This window comes from Cydia splendana, chromosome 5, assembly GCF_910591565.1.
Source record: "Cydia splendana chromosome 5, ilCydSple1.2, whole genome shotgun sequence".
NCBI lineage: Eukaryota > Metazoa > Arthropoda > Insecta > Lepidoptera > Tortricidae > Cydia > Cydia splendana.
Window position 1 is genome coordinate 39,438 of NC_085964.1, and position 23,927 is coordinate 63,364.

A 23,927-nucleotide genomic window follows, 5' to 3' on the forward strand; every position below is an offset into this window, starting at 1 on the left:
GGATAGCTCGGCTATCGGTCCAGTACTGCTAAGGGCAGCCAGATGCAACAACACAGTCAAAATAATTCACATAGAACCATCGGGCCACTGAGAACAATTGACAAAATAATGCTAAAAGTTGTGCAAGCCAATCTAGGTCGCAGCCTGCACGCCACCGAAGAACTGATAAGATGTACAATTAGCGAAAAATATGATGTAATATTTATTACTGAGCCTTACACTGGGAATAGCATGAAAATGAAATATATACCTGAATATGACATCTATCAACAGAGTGACAAGAACATCACAACTAAGGCCTGCATTGCGGTTAGACGTGGGCTGGGTGCATGCCTTGGCATGATACAGCACTTCACTGCCAATTTAGTCACTATACAAATTGTAACAAGAGACAATAAGAAAATGTATATGACATCTGTCTACATTGAGCCTAGAGATGACCCGGCACGAACACTACATCACATGGAGGAAGTTATAACATTATATAAACACCAGACGCACATAGTGTGTGGAGATCTCAATGGCTGGCACACGTCATGGGGCTCCTCCATAAACAATGATAGAGGCAAATGTATTTACGAAATCCTTTTCAATAGCGATATGGTCACATGCAATTTAGGCAGTGAACCTACCTTCGAAACTATCACCCATAATAGAATTAGGACTTCTATCATCGACCTAACTATTTCATCCGCAACGTATGCCCACAACATTGAAGACTGGAAAATCAATCATGCAATCACACCATCTTCTGACCATCACGCAATACAATTTAATATAAATCTTAGTAACAAAATAAAGAAAAAGACCTCATCTACTACCTTCAAATACAACACTAAAAACGCTGACTGGGAAATATTTAAAAACACGCTACAAGAAAACATGACTGCATCCGGCTTGCACAATATTAACATTGACAACTTAGATAAGATACAACTGGACAACTATATAAGCAATATCACAAAAACAATTTCAAAAACCTGTCACTCAACATTCAGAAAACCAACTCCTTTCATACGCATACCATGGTGGACACCTGAACTTACCATACTTAAAAAGAAAGTTATTTATCTACATCATCGTTTACAAGACCTAAAACGTGGCAATAAAGACTTGACCAGTATTGTTGTGGAGCTCACGGAGGCGCGGAACGAATACGCTGACAAGATGCGAGAAACGTCCACTAGCGCCTTCCGTGATTTCTGCAACAAACAAGGAAAGGATGATGTATGGTCAGTAACAAACCGACTCCTAAAATCAAAACCACAGTCACAGCCACCTGCCACACTGCAAATAAACGCACATAATTATACTAAAACCTCCACAGAAACAGCAGAAAAATTAACAACTAAATTCTTCCCGGATGACAACCCAAATGAGGATACTGCCTGCCACACACAAGCAAGAAATTTAGCCCTAGATGATAATTATAACGCCGACAATGAAATCCCATTCACAGTTGCTGAGGTCCAAGAAGCTATTCAGTATATGTCTTCCAAAAAAGCACCGGGTTTAGATAACCTAACTGCCGATATATGCCAACATTTCATAAATAATTACCCCAACTTAATCACAAATATATATAACAGATGTCTTTTACTCAACCATTTCCCTACACCCTGGAAAACAGCCTATATAAAGACCATACCTAAACCCAACAAAGATAGTTACAATAGCATATCCTCTTTCAGACCGATCGGTCTAATTAATGTTCTAGGCAAAGTACTTGAAAAACTCATCGCAAAACGACTAACGTACTTTCTTCAAAAAACCCGAACATGTAGCGAACACCAGTATGGCTTTAAAGAACAGCGGTCTACTACTGATGCGCTGTCTAAAGCCATAAACTGCATTAGAGAGGCTAAAGAAAATAAAAAACTAGTACTGGCTATCTCGCTAGACATTGAAGGTGCCTTTGATCATGCCTGGTGGCCGGCCTTGCTAAATGGTTTAAAAAAGGCCAAATGTCCCAAAAATATATATCAATTAGTGAACAGCTACCTCGCAGAACGAGTTGTAATACTGAATTACGCTGATGCAACAGTGACAAAAGTGCAGTCCAGGGGATGTGTCCAAGGATCAGTCCTTGGACCCATCTTCTGGAATACAATTATCGACTCCCTGCTGGACCAGAAGCTGCCTCAGGGCAACTACATCCAAGCGTATGCTGACGATGTTTTGCTTATTTGTACCGGGGATAATGTTGAACAATTACAACATAATACCAACTGTATACTCCAACAAGTCCATCGCTGGGGAGTAAGTAACAAACTAAAATTTGGACCACAGAAAACGAAAATGATCACTCCTACCCCGAAGGCCAAGGCTGCTCGGATTTATATGAATGGCGTCACTATAAAGCCTGACAGCGATTTCAAACTGTTAGGAGTGATCATTGACGAGAATCTGAACTTCATAAAACACAGTGAGTATATTGTCAAAAAGGCCCAGACAATATATAAAAAACTCTGTATTTATATAAGGCCAACTTGGGGAATCCACGCTGGAAACGTTAATACAATTTACAGGCAAGTCATCGAGCCAATCATAACTTACGCCGCCGAAATCTGGCATACTGCCACGAGCTACAAAAAGGTATCAAATAAATTACTTAGTCTCCAGCGTGGGTTCGCCCTAAAGATTATTCACGGATTTCGTACTCTGCCAACAGTGGAGTCAATTGCACTTGCTGGCTTGACTCCACTACACCTAAAGATAAAAGAGGTGGCCTCTACAGAGCTGGTCAAACGCTGTCAGATATCAGAATACTTACCTGACGACATAAGATACGACAGGAGAGTCCCGGTAACGGAATTACTACATCCTGCTGAAAGGATAAACATAGAGGTATCCGAGGTAGTAAACCAAGAACAACTGGAACCCTTTTATGATGATGTTGATATGCATAGAGTATTCACAGACGGTAGCAAATACAATGATATGGTCGGTGCAGCTGTTATCATTGACTACCCTGATGGTAGGAGCTACATGCAAAAACTCAAACTACATAGCAGCTGCACCGTCTTTCAGGCTGAGTGCTACGCCCTAGAACGAGCCTGCCACGAATGCCACGTACGGGAATTATCTAAAGTCACTGTTTTCTCGGACTCTAAGGCCGCTTTAATGGAGATTTCAAATCGCAGCAGTACCAATAGAATTGTTAATAACATCCACAAAATTCTCCACAGGGTCAGGGAGTCGGGGAAAACAGCAATTAATTTCTGCTGGATCAAAGCTCATGTCGGCCTCAACGGCAACGAACGAGCTGACATGGCCGCTAAAGCTGCAGCATCTTCACACAAGCCTCCTGACTACGACCTGTTTCCACTGTCCTATCACAAACTACATAATAAAAAGAATATTCACACATTACACAACAAATGGTACGTGGATAGTCAGACTGGGATGCACGTGAAAAAGTACCTGCCTGACATAGATTCTATTACGGCACTGCGTGGATCTATGCAAATCTCATTTCAACTGACGCAAATATTAACTGCCCACGGTTACAATAAAACATACTTGCAACGATTTAAAATAATTGACGACAATACATGCCCATGTGACAGTCTTACTCCTCAAACGATGGAGCATCTACTGAAGCAGTGCCCAAAGTACGATTACTCTCGGATTAAACATGAAATTATATGCCAAAATGTCAACGTGGACCCATACAAATTAAGCAGTATTATCACTAAAGAATCAACAATAGAGTCATTTTCAAAATATATAAATATCATAATCAACAGTTTAAAGAAATTTAATAACACGTAATAATTATTTAAAGTAAATAAACATGAGATAATGTTGTCCGTATTCTTTGCGGGAGCATTATTTCTCACAACAGTAAACGGCTGTGTCGCAGGAGCTCATTCAACTGAGTCCCTGCATACTGCCACATATTTCATAGAAATATAACAAACAGTTGCAGGGTGATTGGTCGCCCGTATTGTAAGCGAGGGCCATTCACCCATAAATAACAGTTTATAATAAAAAAAAAAAACCTAACCTAACCTAACCTAACCTAACCTAACCTAACCTAACCTAACCTAACCTAACCTAACCTAACCAGTCTCGCGCCGAGCGCCCACGCGTTAGCATCGTTTCCGCGCCGCTCCGCGGTCGAAAAATCAAAGTTGTGGGATTCTTAAACCAAATCATACCGTGTTATATATCAAATTGTGCGCGCTGACTCCGTCTATCCTCTCGTGAAAGAATTTTAAAAATCGGACTACTTGGTGAAGTGTGGTGAGCGAAAGAGTGCCAGACAACTTGAGGCGGCCAAGGAAATTGTTTGTAGTGATTATAATTTTAGTGTTAGGATTACAGGTTTTGTTTTTAAATACTCTTTAGTGATTGTGCTAACTAGTGGTAATAATAGTTTTAATCGGACACATACGACGTAAGTACATTCACTCTCTGAATCTCAAGTGCCGAATAAAACCAGACTAAAATGCGATTTATTCATAAACAAGATCTATAACATACCATAAACTATATATTGCCGTGTGTGTATTGCTGAGTTCTATAATTTGTGAAAGTTTCAAATTATTCCCATGAAGAACTATTGAGTTATTCACGAAAAACCATAACTACGCAGTTAGTGAATAACCCACTTCTCATACTGTGCGGCATCTTTTGCTACTGCTATTATATGCCTGTGTCCATTGAATCTATAAAACAATTATTGGTATTGAAATAGCTACCATATTTTAGATTTTATCTTACTTTTCTTGAAGTAACTGTCAAATTTCAGAACATAGTGAATTTTGGCCTCTAATTTCTCATGATTTTCAGTGACGACGTATAGTTTTTCATACACCTTTCGATTCGTCATTTAACGGACAATAAGTGTACTTAGTTTCAGATTTTTAAATAAGATAGTTTTTGTGTTAAGTAATTATAAGTAAAACAAGTCCCTTAAATCGCCCGACTTCTATAATTACGTAGTTTGAAACTTCACTTTTTTCCTATGTACTTTTTTCATAATTTTTAGCTCTATTCTTGTTTATTGTTGTTGAAAACTAGTTTCTGGACAAATTTTGATATATGTAAACCATTTAGTTTTGGGACAAATAAGATTTTAATTTTTAGACAGTAAACTGAACCTTTTACTCTCAAAGCAAACTCATCACTAATTATTTGTATATAATACTGTATAACCTACCTATTTGTATATTTTCGTTCTAATTCCTAATCTGTATATTGCATAACCCTGACATAATTCGTGATTTTTTATAAACTTTGAACTTTGACCCCCATCTTCTCGTAAAATGTATTGATGTCTTATAATTTTTAGACACCGTTCGATTCGCCATTTAATGAACAATAAGTGTACTAAGTTTCAGATTTTTAGATAGAATAGTTTTTGTGTTAAGTAATTATAAGTAAAACAAGTCCCTTATTTTGCCCGATTTCTATAATTACGTCGTTTGAAACTTGACTTTTTTCCCACGAGCTTTTTCAAAAATTTTTTGGTCTATTCTTCTGTATTGTTGGTAAAAAATAGTTTCTGCACAAATTTTGATATATGTTAACCTTTTAGTTTTAGCACAAATAAGATTTTCATTTTTAGACAGTAAATTTGAGTTTTTACTTTCAAAGTCAAACTTATCACTAATTATTTGTATATAATACTGTTTAATTCTATATGTTATATGTTCTATATGTTATGTGTTGTGTTTATTTCTATATGTTAGTTATAATTCCTAACCTGTATATAGCATAATCCAGATATAATTCGTGATTTTTTGTAATTTTTGAACTTAAACCCCCATCTGCTCATAAAAGTAAGTGACGTCATATAATTTTTAGACACCGTTAGATTTGTCATCTAATGGACAACAAGTTTGCCAACTTATAGATTTTTCAGTTCAATAGTTTTTGAGTAAAGTAATATTAAGTAAAATAAGTCCCCTAATTCGCCCGATTTCTATAATTACGTCAGTTGAAACTCGACTTTTTTCCTATGTACTTTTTCTAAAATTTTTAGTTCCATTCTTGTTTATCGTTGTTAAAAACTAGTTTCTTAATAAATTTTGATATATGTAAACCATTTAGTTTTAGCACAAATAAGATTTTAATTTTTAGACAGTAAACTGAACTTTTTACTCTCAAAGTCGAACTTATCACTAATTGCTTGTATATAATACTGTATAAGCCATCCATTTCTATATTTTTGTTATAATTCCTAACCTGTATTTACCATAACCCAGACATAATTAGTGATTTTTTGTAAACTTTGAACTTTGGTCCCCATTTGTTCGTAAAAATAAGTGACGTCATATAAGTTTTAGACATCGTTAGATTTGTCATCTAATGGACAACAAGTGTGCCAATTTATAGATTTTTTGGTTGAATAGTTTTTGAGTAAAGTAATATTAAGTAAAATAAGTCTCCTAATTCACCCGATTTTTATATTACGTCAGTTGAAACTCGACTTTTTTCCTATTTACAATTCTCAAAATTTTTTGCTTAATCTTTGATTGTTGGTAAAAACTAGTTACTGTATCATTTATATTTTAATCCGCCATTTAATTTCAACAAATTTGTGATTTATTAGAAAATAATTTGTAATCGTAATTACTGGCGGGAAATCACAACAAAATGGTTCACACACCTCCTCCATCACCTCGCAAAGGACGAAACAATAAAAGCGACACTGCAACAGTCAACGTTGAGACTATCCTGTCTCATATGGATAGCTCTGGAGACATGGAGCCGCTTCGGCTGAGCCAGGAAGCAATGGCGTCCCCACCAAAAGATATGAGCTCGGCGACTGCGACACAAGAGCCGCAGCAGCTGTCACAGCCGCAGTTGCAAACGCCGGCGCCAAGACCGGCAAGTACTACTGAGCCCTCCGAAACGGACGGGCTTCTCATGAGCGGCGAATCCGTTGCCAGCCCTAGCACTCGGAGTTCTAGTGGCAGGCTTAGGACAATAATTAGACAAAAAGCTGAAAGAATATACAGCATTTTCAAACAGAACAGAAGTGTCACCAAGGGTGATAAGGCTGAAATCATCGAATGTGTTAAGGAAATGCAGGAAAGCGTGAACAGGTACAGTCAGGAGTGCGAAATAATGAGCGCAGAACGCCTTGTCGAGCCCCCTTCCTCAACTAGAACCACCACCCGGCTTTTAAATCCTGAAAACAGTAGTTCTCATAAAGTCGACAGTGCTATTGCCTGCATACAAGAAGAACTAACAAGGATAAGGCAAGAACAAACCTATATTGGAACCCTGGTTGCCTCCGTGACGGGCGGCGCAGACCGACAGCTTGACGCCGATCGCGGCTTTGACCTTTGCGGCCCTGCTCCGGGAGAACCCGACGAGCGCCTAACAAGCCCCTCGTATAGTGAAACAGCCAAAAAGCCAACTTTGGATGTCCCTCGAAACAACCCGGCCATGGTGGTCACGGTTGCCAACGCTCAAACCGGATTGGAAGCGCTTTCCATGTTCAGGAACGAGATTTCCTTCAAGAATACAAACTACGCCCCTCAGAAAATCAGACCGATTTCTAACAAGAAACTTCGCATAGAGTTTCACAATGAAAAACAGTTGGACGAGACGATCAGGCGAATCAATAACACCTTGAACATCAAGGCGGAACCTGCCCGACGTTTATCACCCATGATAATACTGAAAGGGATTCACAAAGATACCCCCTCACAAGAGCTCGTGGATATCATCATCACACAAAACCCTACCGTGAGAGACGCTGCAACGGGTCATGATGCGATTCAACTTGTGTATACAAAGAATAATAAAAATCCTAAGCTACTCAATGTCGTACTTAGATGCTCGCCGGGGACTTGGCGCGCGATGATGCATCTCGGCAGAATCAACATAGAGCATCAACGAGTACATGTAAGCGAACACTCACCATTCAAACAGTGCCTCAGCTGCCTCCAATTTGGACATACTAAAGTGCACTGTAGATCCACAGTCAAGCCCTGCTCGTACTGTGCTGACTGCACCCATAATTACAAAACCTGTCCGAATAAAAATCGGACCCCACAATGCTACAACTGTATTGGACACAACCACAAGTACTCAACCAATCATAATGATAACCACACAGCAATCAACCCCACCTGCCCGTTGATTAAGGCAGCGATGATTAACTTAAGACAAAAGATTGAATATGTCTAATAACAATAACAACCAAACCGCTCCACACAAACCACACATATACAGTTGTTTACAAATAAATCAGGGACACGGACGTAACGCCTATCAAGAGACGGCTGTTGCCCTCACCAACAAAGAAAATAAAATAGCATTTGCCTTCATTACCGAACCATACCTACAGGCCAAAACCAATATAATGAAATCCCCACCTGGATACACAACATTTCAGTTCCCGTCTCCTGACCATCCTGTAAGAACTGCCATTTGTGTCAAGGACTCTGGCATCTCTGCCTTGGGACAAACAAAATACTCCAGTTCAAACATGTGTGTCATACAACTGACAGATAAATCGGGAAAGAAAACGTATCTCACATGCGTGTACATTGAACCAAGACAAGACCCTCAAAATACTATATCTAAATTAGAAACCTTTCTAAGCCTTACTGCAGGATCCACACATATAATTGCCGGCGATTTCAACGGCTGGCACAGCCTATGGGGAAGCGCTGTCAACAATAGAAGAGGCAACCAAATAGCGGACATCATAATCACCAATGATTTGACAGTATGTAACACCGGCACCACTCCCACTTTCGAAACAGTCACTAATGGTAAATTACGCAGTTCTATTGTCGATCTCACTCTATATGAAGATAGAACGCACCACAAACGCCTCTCCACCAAGGTAATAGAATGGAAGGTTGACCCTACTATCTGCCCATCATCAGATCACCACGCAATCACTTTTAAAATATCTACTGATACACACAAGTCTGCACAGTTTCGACACAAAACAAAGATATCAACCTATCGCTACGACACGTCCAGTATAAAATGGGAAGAGCTGACCGACGACATTAGGGAAGCCTTGGTTGACAAACTTCCCTCTGAAGATTATATCCAAACCTGCGATGAGGACCAACTAGACTCTGTTATATTTTTTCTCACATTAGACATTACAGAAATGTGCGACGACATTCTGCCGCGTTCGAAACCTTTTCCCCAACGTCCGCCTTGGTGGAACGATGACCTCGAGTCCCAAAAAGCCGCGGTCGTCAGAAACCACCGCAGACTAAGCAAGGCTGTCCGGAGGAAACTACCTATAGAGGAAATTTTGAAGGAACGGGATGAGCTTCGCAAGAAATACTCTGGTGCCTGCTGCTCCGCCTCAACCAACGCCTTCAAGAACTTCTGTGAAAGACAGGGAAAGGAGGACGTGTGGGCTGTAACAAACCGCATTGTACGTTCACGACCTGCTCCACAACCACCTGCAACTCTCCTTCTCCCTGACGGCAGGCACACCGTAGACAGCCAGGACACTGCTGATACCCTATTAAGAATTTTCTACCCTGATGACGATGCAAGCAGTGACACAACACAGCAAGCTCTTATCAGAGAGCAAATGGCCATCCCTCCTGATCAGATCGACGAGCCCCCCTTCACATCGACAGAAATACTAGAGATCCTACAAACAATCAGTCATAAAAGGGCTCCAGGAAATGACCATCTCACTGCTGACATATGCCTACAGATAACCAAAATGTTCCCAGAAACAATCACATCTATCATGAACAGATGCCTTCAGCTAGAATACTTTCCGGACTCATGGAAAGTCACCATAACGAAGATAATTCCTAAACCAGACAAGGCGGACTACAGCAAAGCATCTTCTTACCGGCCCATTGGACTGGTTAATGTCTTTGGGAAGCTTCTAGAGAAGCTTATAGTGAACCGACTCACATATCACATGTACTGTAATGGCAAGATTGTTCACAAACAATATGGATTCCGACTACAAACCAGTACCACAGCTGCTATCCGAGACGCCCTCGGCATTGTAAGAAATGCCAAAAGCTCAGCCGAACATACCCTTGCAGTATCACTGGATATAAAAGCGGCTTTCGACAATGCCTGGTGGCCGGCAATCTTCCACAGACTGAAACATAATAACTGCCCCAAGAACATCTACTGCATCTTAAACAGCTACGTAACTGACCGAGTCGTGCGGGTTGGCTTCGCCGATCTGTTCTCAGAAAAACGAATGACTAGAGGTTGTATCCAAGGATCAGTCGTTGGACCAATTCTATGGAACCTGATAATAGACGAACTTTTAGTGACTGCCATGCCCCCCGGATGCCATATTCAAGCCTACGCAGATGACGTACTACTAATATGCCACTCTAAGACCACCAGCGAACTACAGAACATAACTAATGATGCGATAAAGCGTATAACTGACTGGGGACGCAGCGTGAAGCTAGAGTTTGGCAGCGAGAAAACTCAGGCTATAGCGTTCACTAATAAAGCCAATAAAATATCTATCACATCCGACAACACCCCCATACCCTTTGTAAGCCATATTAAATATCTAGGAGTCATCATTGATAGCAAGTTAAAGTTCATAAAACATGTAGAATACATCATTGAAAAGGCCAAAAAACTGTATAACAAACTTAAGAACCTAATTAGACCTACTTGGGGAGTCCATCCAGAAAATATAAGAACCATTTATCAACATGTCATGGAACCGGTGATCACATACTCTGCATCTATATGGGCATGTGCACTCCAGTATAAATGCGTAAATGACAAACTTTTGTCCTTACAAAGGCTCTGCGCCATCAAGATAGCGCGCGGATTCAAAACATTGAATACTGCTCTAGCTATTACGCTAGCCAGGTTAGCTCCCCTACCCGACAAAATTAAATGCGTAGCTGAACTCGAAGACACTCGGTTACAGGGGCACACCTCCACTTTACCCTCAGATCTCCACATCGAGAAACTGGCCCCCCCGTCTTCCTTGCTTCACCCCGCTGACAGGGTATCCATTCCGCACCAAGATATTAATGATCGCACCGAACACGCAATTCTAGCTTTTTCCAGGGACAACTATAAAGCATGGAGAGTTTATACTGACGGGAGCCGTCACGACGGTAAAGTCGGGGCAGCTTTCGTCATTATCAAGCCTAATGGCAACATTATAGTCAAAAAATTTAAACTGCATGATTGCTGCTCGGTTTATCAGGCTGAACTATTTGCAATACAGGAATGCCTCAAGTACAGCTATCAAATAAAACCCATTATCAACAAGTTGCTAGTTTTCTCTGATAACAAATCTGGGCTCATGGCAATATCTGATCCAAACAACTATAACCAAACAGTAGTAAACATACACAACCTTATATTTAACAGCAAAGCCCAGACAGAGACGCACTTCTTTTGGAGCAAAGCCCACTGCGGCATACCCGGCAATGAAATGGCTGACGCGGCAGCTAGGGCGGCAGTTGATATGCATAAGAGCCCGGACTACAGCCTTGTGCCTATCAGCCATGTTAAACATCACAATACATCTAGATTATCAATAGCTGCACAACTTTTATACAATAACCCAGATCACTGCAAATACACCAAAACCATCTTTCCTACGTACGATCATATCAAACAATACATTACAAAATATACACCAAACTTTCATTCAACTCAGTATCTCAGCAATCATGGGTTTCACAAAGAATATCTTTTTAGATTTAAAATTACCACAAATGATCATTGTCCTTGTGACCCAGACGCTCAAATCACCCAGTCGTTAGCTCATCTAATATATAACTGCCCTAGATTCTCTATACATTTACAGGATCACATTATCATGTGTCAAAATTTAGGCGTAGATCCACTGGACATTATAAGTGTGACTAGCAGAGAATCTTTGGCTGAAAGCTTTCACTCGCTATTGAAGTGCATCATAACAAGACTGAAGCGTTTCAATGGCACTTGAACTGACACCTCGTCAGAACTAATTGTTGTATATAATGTTGTATTTAAAAATCTTCCTGTTAATTGAAATGTGTTTTTAATAAGAATGCTGATTATTGTTATTAATATCGTGTACTAATTATCTATCTCATGTAATGTTTTATGTCTGCTCGCCTGCGTCCGTTTGCCGGGGCACTGGACTAGACTACGGCTCTTCCGGTGTCCCGGCGAGCAGACTGCAACCACTAATCAAATTTTCAACTAAACTTTCACCTTTTCAAGCCGGTAAAATAATATCGCCCTAACTATAAAGTCCTACTACCTCAATCACCCGATCCATCATTAATCATATCCATTTTCTCCTTGCAAACAAATCTTAACTCCTCGCTCACCCATATGTTGAACACAAAGCGTACACCGTTAGCGCTGCGTGTGCAATAATAAATTTCCCTACACCCAAAGGGGGAGGTTTTAGTCCGTAGGCGACTGGCGGTGGCATTCCATCCTAGGGCGGAATGCCATCTTCAGTCGAGTCGGGCATGCCACCAGGACCGGCCTGGTGGTATCCAATGAGGATTTCCTTCACCTTCGAGAAAAAAAAAAAAAAAAAAAAAAAACCTAACCTAACCTAACCTAACCTAACCTAACCTAACCTAACCTAACCTAACCTAACCTAACCTAACCTAACCTAACCTAACCTAACCTAACCTAACCTAACCTAACCTAACCTAACCTAAATACAAGCAAATCTCCAACGTGCAAAATTAGCAACAACTGAGCTTTTTATCAAGGCGGGACTCTATAAAGCGTCGATGCTCCTGCTTCAGGAACCTTATGTAGGGGCATCAGGAGAGCTCGCCTCGCTCCCGAATGCAAGAGTGGCACAAGCCATGGGAGCAACAAAAGACACTCCAAACAAGGCTGCCGTCGTTGTCACGGACCCCAGGCTCTCCCTCGAAATTAACCCTGATCTTCAATCACACAATATTGCAACGGCAATTGCTGGCTCTACAGAAGGCAAAATAGCTCTTATTTCGGCATATTTCGAGCCAAACCGACCAATAGAACCATTAATCGTCCAGCTACGACGAGTGGTAGCGGCACTCTTGCAACAAACCCCAAGACTTATACTTGGAGGTGACTTCAATGCCTGGAGCATATGGTGGGGAAGCTCGAGGGACGACGACAGAGGCGAAGAGCTCTTGTCGCTGTTCCACGAGCTAGACCTACACATACTCAACGAGGGTACAGAGCCAACATTTGAAGTATGTCGGGAGGATCGTGTTTTTGAAAGCAGAGTAGATGTCACCGTCTGTACAACCCCGCTTGTGCAAACAATACAAGAGTGGAAAGTTGCACCTGACCTTACTTCATCCGACCACAACGCCATAATAATGAAAATCACAACCTCGATCCCCCCATTCCCACCACCGACTACAACCCGAATATACAACACAGCAAAAGCCGAATGGTTTGATTTCAAAACCACTATAAAAATCAAGCTACAAGGCCATGGTCTAACAAGTGCAAACACACTTAAAGTCGATACAGTGGAAGAGGCAGAATCAGTTGTAGAAGCATATACTGAAGCAATACTTGAAACTTGTGATGCAACCATACCACGACGTGGTCACCCAAGATTCATCGCTAAACCACCATGGTGGACGGATGAAGTGAAGGCAAAGAGAAACCAGATGATGACATGCAAAAGGCGAATCCGTTGTGCCGCTGCGCGAAGAAGAGAAACGGTAGTAGAAGAATATTTGACAGCACGGGAAGATTATCTCAACACCGCGAAAGCGGCACAGACGGAAAGTTGGAAAAAATTCTGCACCTCGACAGACCGAGACAATCTGTGGGATGGGGTGTACAAGACACTGAGACGAGTGGAACCTCGACGTCCTGACGTGCTACTAAAAGACCCAACAGGCACAGTGCAGACAGCACGAGGATCCGCTCGTCTACTTGCAGACGCCCTATTCCCAGATGATAACCCAAACACTGATACCTTGCAACATACAGGAATAAGAACAAAAGTGGCCTTACAATCAACACCCGAAACTGACGATCCGCCGTTTACTGACCATGAGCTCCGTCAAGTGGTGCTAGGCTTTTCCCCAAAAAAGGCGCCTGGGGAGGACGGACTCACTGCTGATGTCTGTACACACTCAGTCTTAAATGACGACGGGATATTCCTAGCTCTAACCAATAAATGCTTAAACCTGGGATACTTCCCTAAGATCTGGAAGAAAGCCACAGTTGTGATACTAAAGAAACCTAACAAAGACCCAAATCAACCCAGATCTTATAGACCAATTGGGCTTCTTTCAGTCTTAGGGAAAATATACGAAAAAATGTGGGTTACTAGATTGAAATGGCACGTATATAAAACTATAGACCAGCATCAATATGGCTTTATGCCACAAAAAAGCACAGAGGACTCCCTTTACGATCTAGTAAAAGTGCTGAAACAACATATAATAGGAAAGCGAATAGCTATACTGATCTCACTGGACGTAGAGGGAGCCTTTGACAACGCTTGGTGGCCAAAAATGAAGGCTGAGATAGCAGCAAGACAGTGCCCTGGTAACCTACAAAGGGTTTTGAGCTCTTATTTGGAAGGCAGGAGTATACAAATTAATTATGCCGGTGAAGTATTGGAGAAAACTCAAACACGCGGATGTGTGCAAGGCTCTATTGCCGGACCGACTTTATGGAACGTTATACTTGACCCACTCATTAGACACTTCACGCAATCAAACGACGTTCACTGCCAAGCTTTCGCCGATGACGTAGTGCTCGTGATAGCCGGCGAAAAATTGACAGAACTAACTCAAATAACTGATAAAGCGCTAGACTGGGTCTACAAGTGGGGTCTAGAAAACAAGCTGAACTTCTCGCCGGCAAAAACGAACGCTATGATTCTGACGCGAAAGCATATCGACAGAAAAGGCATCCAACTCAAAATGAACGGCACTGTGATCCCGATAGTTAAAGACTTCAAACTGCTTGGTATACAACTCGACGACGGGCTGACATTCAACAATCACGTGACCCTTATGTGCAAAAAGCTGGTAACCTTTTACCAACGATTAGAAAGAGCTGCACGGGTTACGTGGGGGTTGAATCCCAGTGTCCAGAAAACAATATACCAAGCAGTTGTCGAACCAATAGCACTATACGCTGCAAGTGTGTGGGCGCCTGCAACAGAAAAACTGGAAATCTGTAAAAAATTGAGAGCTACACAAAGAGGATTTGCGCGACGTATATGTAAGGCTTACAGGACAGTTGCATTGCTACCCGCCCTCGCTGTTGCAGGCTTGCTCCCACTGGACTTGAGAGTTCAAGAAGCTGCCCGTCTTTACTGCATAAAAAGAGGAAGCCCTCTATTGCAGCTGCCAGACAGAGAATACGAGGCTCGGGTGCCATATACAAATACTCCTCATCCTGTGGACCTGGCCCCGCTTACCTTTGAAAAGGTCGAAGACCTGTCAGAGGAAACCGTGGCCAAATACCAAATTGAAGGGCTTCGTATTTTCACAGACGGCAGTAAAATAGAGGGAAAGGTCGGTGCGGCAATAACTGCGTGGAGAAATGACGAAGAAATAAGACAGTGCACTTTCCGGTTGGAAACCTACTGCAGTGTGTTCCAGTCGGAGCTTCTCGCGATTCTGAAGGCAGGCGAATTGGCAGCAAAATTAAAAGACACTACAATTAACATCTTTAGTGACAGCATGTCATCACTACAAGCTATAGAGAATCAGACGTGCCTCCACCCGCTTGTCTTCCGAATCAGGGAGCAAATATATGCACTGCAAAAAAGCGGAACAACCGTACGGCTATTCTGGTTGAGGGCTCACTGTGGCACGGTGGGCAACGAACGGGCTGATGAATTAGCTAAATATGCAGCTCTTCGGAAGAAAACAAAAGCTGCGTATGATTTGTTTCCAACCTCATACGCCAAGCGGACCATCAGGGAGGAAACGCTGTATAAATGGTCAAAAATATATAAAGAGTTAACAAAAGAAAAGCAAATAGCAGATTTCCTCCCTGATGCAACGTCGGCGTATAGGTATGCAACAAGTCATACACCAGATAATTTGCTCACACAAGTGATCACTGGACATGGCGGAACGGGCTACTATCTACACCGCTTCAAAGTAAAGAACAACCCGTCATGCCCATGTGACCCCAACATAATCGAAACAACAGAACATGTACTCACAGAATGTCCACGATTTGAGGAGCTCCGATTAAACACCGAACTAAAATTAAATGAAAAAATTATAAGATGTAATTTCAATATACTATTGGTCGGTAAGTCCACCCACGAAACGTTTGCCAAATACTGCAAGACAATAATGCGGAAAGTATGTATCCAAAACGGCAGCACAGCTCCATGGGCAAGAAAGGATAAATGATAATAATAATGGAAGTAATAGATAAATATGATCAATTAGAAATAAATATAAACTAGTCTAACAATCAATATGTGTACATATTATGACACATATTGATTGATAGATGACATAATATCCCAGCAACTTAAAGTAAAATGTAATCAAAATAATAGCAAAAAGATAAATAGAAATAAAAACTAAAGAATAAAAATTATTTAAATAAGCAAAATAAAAAATAAAAATGCAATCAAAGTCTCGGATCATGTCCGAGGATTGACGATGGCAAGTAAATCACTTGCTACATTTAAAAAAAAAAAACCTAACCTAACCTAACCTAACCTAACCTAACCTAACCTAACCTAACCTTTTTTTTTTTTTTTTTTTTTTTTTTTTTTTTTTTTTTTTTTTTTTTTTTTTTTACGAGGGGAAATGCGTTACGCATACTCCCGCCCCCGGGGGGGGGTCGGGAGTTATGTGGGACTCTCCTTCCTTAGGGGGAGGTCTACCCACTAAAACCCCTCGGTGTACCCTCGCTCCGCCTGAGGTAGGGCTAAGGGAACGCTTGGCGCTTACCTCGGCCCTGCCATGTGCGTGTCGCCCTTGCGGGCTCGGCTATTGCGGCTTTTGCCACTGTCCCTCCTAGGTGTGCACTTTTTGCGCCTTATCCGCCTCGGGACACTCTCGTCAGGCAGGAGACCCCCCGATCTCCTGCCCGAGGTCCCAGTTAGGGCGGCAAGCGGCGGTCATACGCGGCCCGCCTCCGCCCGGTCCTTTTTCGGCGGATAGGGAGCGAGAGGGGATCGTCCTCTCGCTCTCTCTCCGCCGCCTCCTTTAGAGACATGACAGCGTCGCAGAACGCGACGACCGCCTCCCAGGTGCCTCTGTTACGGACCATCGCACTGGCTATTGCCGGCAGCGATAGGTCTGCTCCAAGAACCGCAGCCATCTCCGATCTCGGTTCATCCCACGCAGGGCATACGGCGCGGGTGTGATGCGCCGTGTCCTCCTCACCTCTGTCACAGTGCTTGCACACCGCTGTGTCCTCTCGTCGTGCCACTCGCCACAGGTACCTACCAAAGCAACCGTGCCCAGTAAGTACCTGTGTCAAGTGGTACGTCATTGGCCCGAAGTCGCGCTTCAACCAGTCCCTAAGGACTGGGCGTACTGCGCCCACCACCTCGCGGCTTGCGCTCGGGGCTTCTAGCCTTTCATCCCACCTCCGGAGAAGGTCATCCTTGGCCTCCTCCCTCCAAAGCTTGATCTCCTCCGGAAGTGGACGATTTCCCGCCGCCCGCTCTTCCGCAACTTGCCAATATACCGCCGCCAGGACCCCAGCCTCCAGGTCCCATGGTGGGCTGCCGGCCAGCAACGTCGCCGCCTCAAAGGAGACCGTCCTGTACGCTCGTATCGCTCTTGTGGCTATAACCCGTTGGGGTCTGCGCAACAGGGCCACGTTCCGAGCGTTCAGGGATTCTGCCCATATTGGGGCCCCATAGAGTGCCATGGAGCGCACAACACCCTGATAAAGGCGGCGGCATGTGCTGCCCGGTCCCCCGGTGTTCGGGAGCAGTCCCCCGAGTGCTCCGGCTGCGGCCAGCAATTTTGGCGCCTTCCGCGCAAAGTGCTCAGTGAAGCTCCACCGACCGTCGAGGACAATGCCTAGGTACCGCATCGTCGACTCGACGGCGATGGAGGTTCCCCCGACCACTATTTCCAGCCCAGGAGGCGGTGCGTTTCGAGGCCCGTGAAAACAGAGAGCCTCGGACTTGTTGAGGGCCACTTCGAGTCCCAAGGCCCTAATGCGACTCACCACGTGAGCTACCCCTGCTGTGCCGAGCAGGACGGCCTGCCTGTGGGTGCTCCCCTTTGCGGTGACGAGAGTGTCGTCAGCGTAACACAGTACGTTGACGCCCCGCAGGTTGGTACCGCGAAGCACCCAGTCGTACCCGATGTTCCACAGGAGTGGTCCGAGGACTGACCCCTGTGGGACACCGCACGTGACCGTCCTGCTTGCCCATCCAGCTTGAGTCGGGTATGTGATGGCCCGGTCTCTGAAGTAGTCCTCGACTACTATTCTGAGATAGTGGGGCACACCGTGGTACTTCAGTGCCTCCTTGACAGTCTCAAAGGGCAAAGTGTTGAAGGCATTCGCTATGTCTAGCGACACTGCCAACAGCACTCCACCCCGTGAGACTGCCCCATCGGCGAGGACCCTCAACCGCGCTATGGCATCAATGGTCGACCTTTCCCGCCGAAAGCCGTACTGGCACTCGTGCAAGTCGGGTCCTACCTCCCCGAGGTGTCTGACGAGACGGGCCGCGAGCACTCGCTCAAGGAGCTTGCCCATCTCGTCAAGCAAGACTATGGGGCGATAGGCCGACGGCGACTCAGCCGGGCGCCCGTCCTTCTGAAGAAGGACGAGCTTACCGGTCTTCCAGCTTCGCGGGAACCGACCTTGTTGGAGACATGCGTGGAAAAGGGCCCTCACTCTCTCCTCCAGCTCACCAAGCGCGAGCACCACGACACGTCCGGGCACACCGTCAAGTCCGGGGGCGCTGTTTTTCAGCCGGAGCCTTAACACCGCTGCCCCGAGTTCCCCCTCTGTGACAGGAGGTATGTCCTCCTCTACCGCAGTGCTGGTAGCGTTCCCACCCATCGCTGGCGGTTGCCATACACCTCTTTCAGGGAACAGACCAGTAAGGATTCGTCCTAAGAGGTCCGGCTCAAGGCTGCTGGTTAGCGGAGGGGCCCAAGGCCGGAGTTTTGCCCTTACAGTTTTGTAAGGGCGTCCCCATGGGTCCCGGTCCAGCGTCTCCAGCCACTCCTTCCACGCCGCTTCCCTAGCCTGTGCGATGCCTGCCTGCAGGGCGTGGCATTTGGCTCGGTAGGCGGCGTAGAGCTCATCCTCCCTGGCCGGATCGCGTATCCTTCTCCGTCTGCTCCTGGTGTATTGGCGGCGCGCAGCTGTGCATCCGCTTCGTGCCTCACGAAGCTCCTCGCGCCACCAGTAAAGCCGGCGCCGCGGCGGAGTCGCCTTTGCTCGGGGCATTGCTGCATCGCATATGCGCTGGAGAGCAGCAACCTGCCGCTCCGCCTCGGCGTCGACTTCACCGATGGGCCTAGGCCCGGCCTGCCACCCCTCGACAATCGCTGCCTCTTTGGCCATTTCTCGGTCGAGTTTGCGCAGTTTCCAGCGCGGCCCTTCCCCCGCAGTGGGTCGACCGACACCCCTTGGAGTGGCAGGGAACGTGGAGACATCGAATCGAATGTAGCGATGATCCGACAGCGTCTCCACGTCTACCCTCACTCCCCACCCCATTACGCGCCGTGCGAGAGCAGGGCTGGCCATTGTTAGATCCACAATTGACCCGCCCCGCTGTCGCACGCACGTGTGTGTCGACCCCCTGTTGAGGATCTGCAACCCCACTTCGACCGCCCATTCTTCCATGGCCTGCCCTCTCGCGTCCGTCGCTGGGGATCCCCATGTCGTGGACTTGGCGTTAAAATCTCCCGCGACGAGCACCAGCCCCGGGCGACTGCTGCCGATCAGAGAGCCCACCTCATCCAGGAATGACTCGAACTCGGCCAATCTCCTGTTTGGCGAGAAATACGCCCCGACCACCATCGTGTCTCCTAATAGTGTGGCGACAAAGCCGTGGCCTCTGGTGACGTTTTGGTGACGCGGCGCATTAGCTTGGGCCTGCGTGACAACCGCTACTAGGCCATCCCTGTCACCAGCCCAGTTGTCCCTCGGGGGCACAGAGTAGGGCTCTGCCACCACCGCGACATGTATCAACCACTCCGCCATGCTTTGGAGCAGGAGGTCTTGAGCTCTGGCGGAATGGTTGATATTCGCCTGAAGATACCGGACGGCCATTCCTAACCATTGGCTGTCCGATCCTCCTCGACCCCGGGCTCAGGCCTTCGTGGGGGACTTGGCTGCGCAGAGGCTCCGGGGCCACCTGCAGCAGTTTTCTTCCGTTTGGGTGGGTTGCATGTTTTGCTTCCCACCCTATGGTCTGCACGGATGCCCGCAGCGGCGCACAATGAGCAATGCGCGGTGGCATTGCAGTCACGCGCGATATGGCCCGTCCCACTGCAACGGTAACATATAAGGCTCCGATCCACCTCCGACTTGCACTTCGCACGCACGTGTCCCACTTCCAAACATCGGAAGCATCGCGTGGGCCGACTGTCGAGCAGTCTGACCTGCGCCGACACCCACCCCACGCGGACCCGTCCGCCCTGCGCCACCTTTTTGGCAGCTGCGATAGGACACCGCAGCCACACCGTACCCAACCCCGAAGGGCCGAGCGTGACCTCCCCGGACTTGATGTCCTCCTCTGCGCAGCCACCTTCCTTTGCTACCGCCGCCACCACTTCCGAGGAAAGCACGGAATCGTCCAGGCCCGAGATGCGCATCTCCGCGCATTTGGTGGGCCTAGATATACGGACCAGGGCAGGGTCCAGCACCTCCCGCAGTTTGGCGGCCAGATCATCTGCCTTTTGGCCGCTCGCCGCTCCGGGGATCTCGAAGGCGCGGGCATCCGTGGCGGTCCTTCGGATCCGAACACCCGCGATCCCCATCGAGTCAATGTCGACCTTGCTTTTAGCCTCGCTGAGTACGGCGGCGTAGCTCGTGCTGCTATCGGCCTGGGGTATCAGTGTCAGCACCACCGCTGATGTGTTAGGAAGGCGAAGCTTCCGGGCTTTCTTTGGTGGAGCCTTGTTCGTATTCGGGCTCACCTCCTTTTTTGTTTTTGCACCCAAGACTCGTATGTCGTGCCCAAATCATATAGGCCGATTGGGCTACTGCCTGTTTTGGGCAAGATATACGAGAAAATGCTGGTTGCCCGCATCAAGTTTTACATATTGCCAAGTATGAGCCCACACCAGTACGGATTTATGCCCCAAAAGAGCACTGAGGACTCCCTCTATACCATCATGCAGCACATCCGCAGCAAACTAAATGAAAAGAAAATGGTAACACTAATATCCTTGGACATAGAGGGAGCTTTTGACAGTGCATGGTGGCCCGCAATCAGAGTCCGACTGGCGGAGGAAAATTGTCCGGTAAACTTGAGGCGGGTAATCGATAGCTACCTCAGCAACCGTGTAGTCAGAGTCAGATACGCTGGAGAAGAAATAAAACGGGAAACAAACAAAGGATGCGTACAGGGCTCCATAGGGGGACCCATCCTGTGGAACCTGCTTCTAAATCCACTTCTCCAAGAACTGACACAACAGGGAATATACTGTCAGGCTTTCGCGGACGATATCGTGTTGGTTTTTGACGGAAAGACCGCCCTGGACATAGAAAGACCGGCAAATGCTGCCTTGGAGCATGTGTTTGCGTGGGGGGTTAAAAACAGACTCCGATTTGCGCCACATAAAACTTGTGCGATGCTGCTGACACGCAAGTTAAAGTTTGACGTCCCGCGCCTAGCCATGGGAGGAATACAAATAAAAATGGCTGAAGAAATAAAGCTGCTAGGACTTACTATTGATTCGAGTCTTACTTTTAACACGCATATAGCCAGTGTTTGTAAGAAAGCACTGGGTATATATAAACTATTAGCGCGAACGGCTCGAGTCAGCTGGGGTTTAAACCCAGACATAGTAAGGCTAATCTACACAGCAGCCGTTGAGCCAGTAATCCTGTATGCAGCGAGTGCGTGGGCGCCAGCAGCAAACAAACTCGGTGTCAGGAAACAGTTAAATGTGGTGCAGAGAGGTTTTGCGCAAAAAATGTGTGGGGCCTACAGAACGGTCTCCCTGCATTCGGCGCTGATACTTGCTGGGCTGCTCCCTCTCGACCTCCGGATCCGAGAGGCAGCCTCACTATACGAGGCCAAAAAGGGGCTACCACACCCGGTGCTCGGTGACAGGGAGATCGAACAGATGACCCCAGCCATCAAAGCGCCACACCCAGCGGAGAGAGCAAGCCTCGAGTTCGGACGCCTAATGGACGAGGAACAATATCAAAGAAACACAAACTTTGATCTAAGGATCTTTACGGACGGCAGCAAAATTGAGGGCAAAGTCGGAGCGGCTTTATCCCTATGGAATAGTACCGAAGAGATCAGAGCCATCAAGCTAGCACTGCCGTCCTACTGCACCGTATACCAGGCGGAACTACTGGCTCTGTGTCGAGCGACAGTGGAAGCACAAAAAAGTAATGAAGCCAGTGTCGGAATATTCAGTGACTCCATGGCCGCCCTCCAAACGGTTGCCTCGGGCTCCCCGCATCCTCTCGCTGTAAAGACAAGAGACACTATACGAAACTGTATGCTCCAGAACAAAAGTGTTTCTTTGTTCTGGATTAAAGCTCACGCGGGATTGCAGGGGAATGAAAGAGCAGACGTGCTCGCGAAGGAGGCGGCCCTGAAGTCGAAAAAGAAACCTGACTACGAACTGTGCCCTGTATCATTTATCAGACGTAAAATCCGTATGGATACGATTGATGAATGGGACAGAAGATACAGAGCCGGAGAAACCGCCGCAATCACGAAGTTATTTTTCCCCAATGCGACCGGGGCATATCGAGTGGTGAGAAAGATAGGAGCCTGCAAAACCACTACGCAATTGATGACTGGACACGGTGGATTCTCTGAGTACCTAAACCGTTTTAAGTGCAAGGAGAACCCATCGTGCGTGTGCGACCCAGTCAAAGAAGAGACGGTCCCCCATATCCTGTTCGAGTGCCCGGTGTTTAGCATAGACAGACATAATATTGAGCAAGAATTAAACGTCAAAATGAGCGCAGAGAATATTCCTAGTTTGATACAAGGTTTAGAACGCAACAAATCAACAGAAATAAATAGTATTAAACATATATGTTAGCAACATATGTAAGAATATGTGTAAAAACATATAAACAACATTAGCAATATAAGTAAATTAAGATAAAGATATGTATTTATATAAGAACTAACAACAGATAGACAACAGAAATGTAAATAAAATAAAACCCGTGTTCATTTTATTTCCCTGTGTTAAAGTACGAAATTATGAATAAAGTAAAAATAAAATAGATAGAATAGAAAGATAGATAGTTGGGCATCCCACCCAAAACAAGTATAGAAAGATATGATGAATGAAAGAAAGATACTGTATGAAGAATGATAGTGCGAGAGGCATATAAGCGAGAACTGGTATGAAAGCGTTACGTAGAAAACATAGGCTCCGATAAAGTTGGAGGCAGAGAAAAAAAAAAAAAAAAAAAAAAAAAAAAAAAAAAAAAAAAAAAAAAAAACCTAACCTAACCTAACCTAACCTAACCTAACCTAACCTAACCTAACCTAACCTAACCTAACCTAACCTAACCTAACCTAACCTAACCTAACCTAACCTAACCTAACCTAACCTAACCTAACCTAACCTAACCTAACCTAACCTAACCTAACCTAACCTAACCTAACCTAACCTAACCTTTTTTTTTTTTTTTTTTTTTTGTTGAGGAGGGGAAAAATGCAATTACGCATACCACTCGGGTGCGGGGACGGACCCGAGTGGTTATGTGGGACTCCTTGGGCTAATGAGACCCAAGTCTACCCACTAAACAACCCCCCCGTCTGCCGCCATTGTGCTGTAACGGTGGGCTGTAGGGACGCTCGCGCTTTACTTCTACAGCACCACCAGCAC

At 45.4% G+C, this 23,927-nt stretch overlaps 1 protein-coding gene across 1 annotated transcript; it reads left to right on the plus strand.

Annotated features, from left to right (window-relative positions):
• Positions 1–21,125: 21,125 nt before the first annotated feature.
• Positions 21,126–23,126, plus strand: LOC134790367 (uncharacterized). The gene has a single exon (XM_063761136.1). It carries the CDS (start codon positions 21,126–21,128, stop codon positions 23,124–23,126), a length of 2,001 nt encoding a protein of 666 aa, XP_063617206.1.
• Positions 23,127–23,927: the final 801 nt, after the last annotated feature.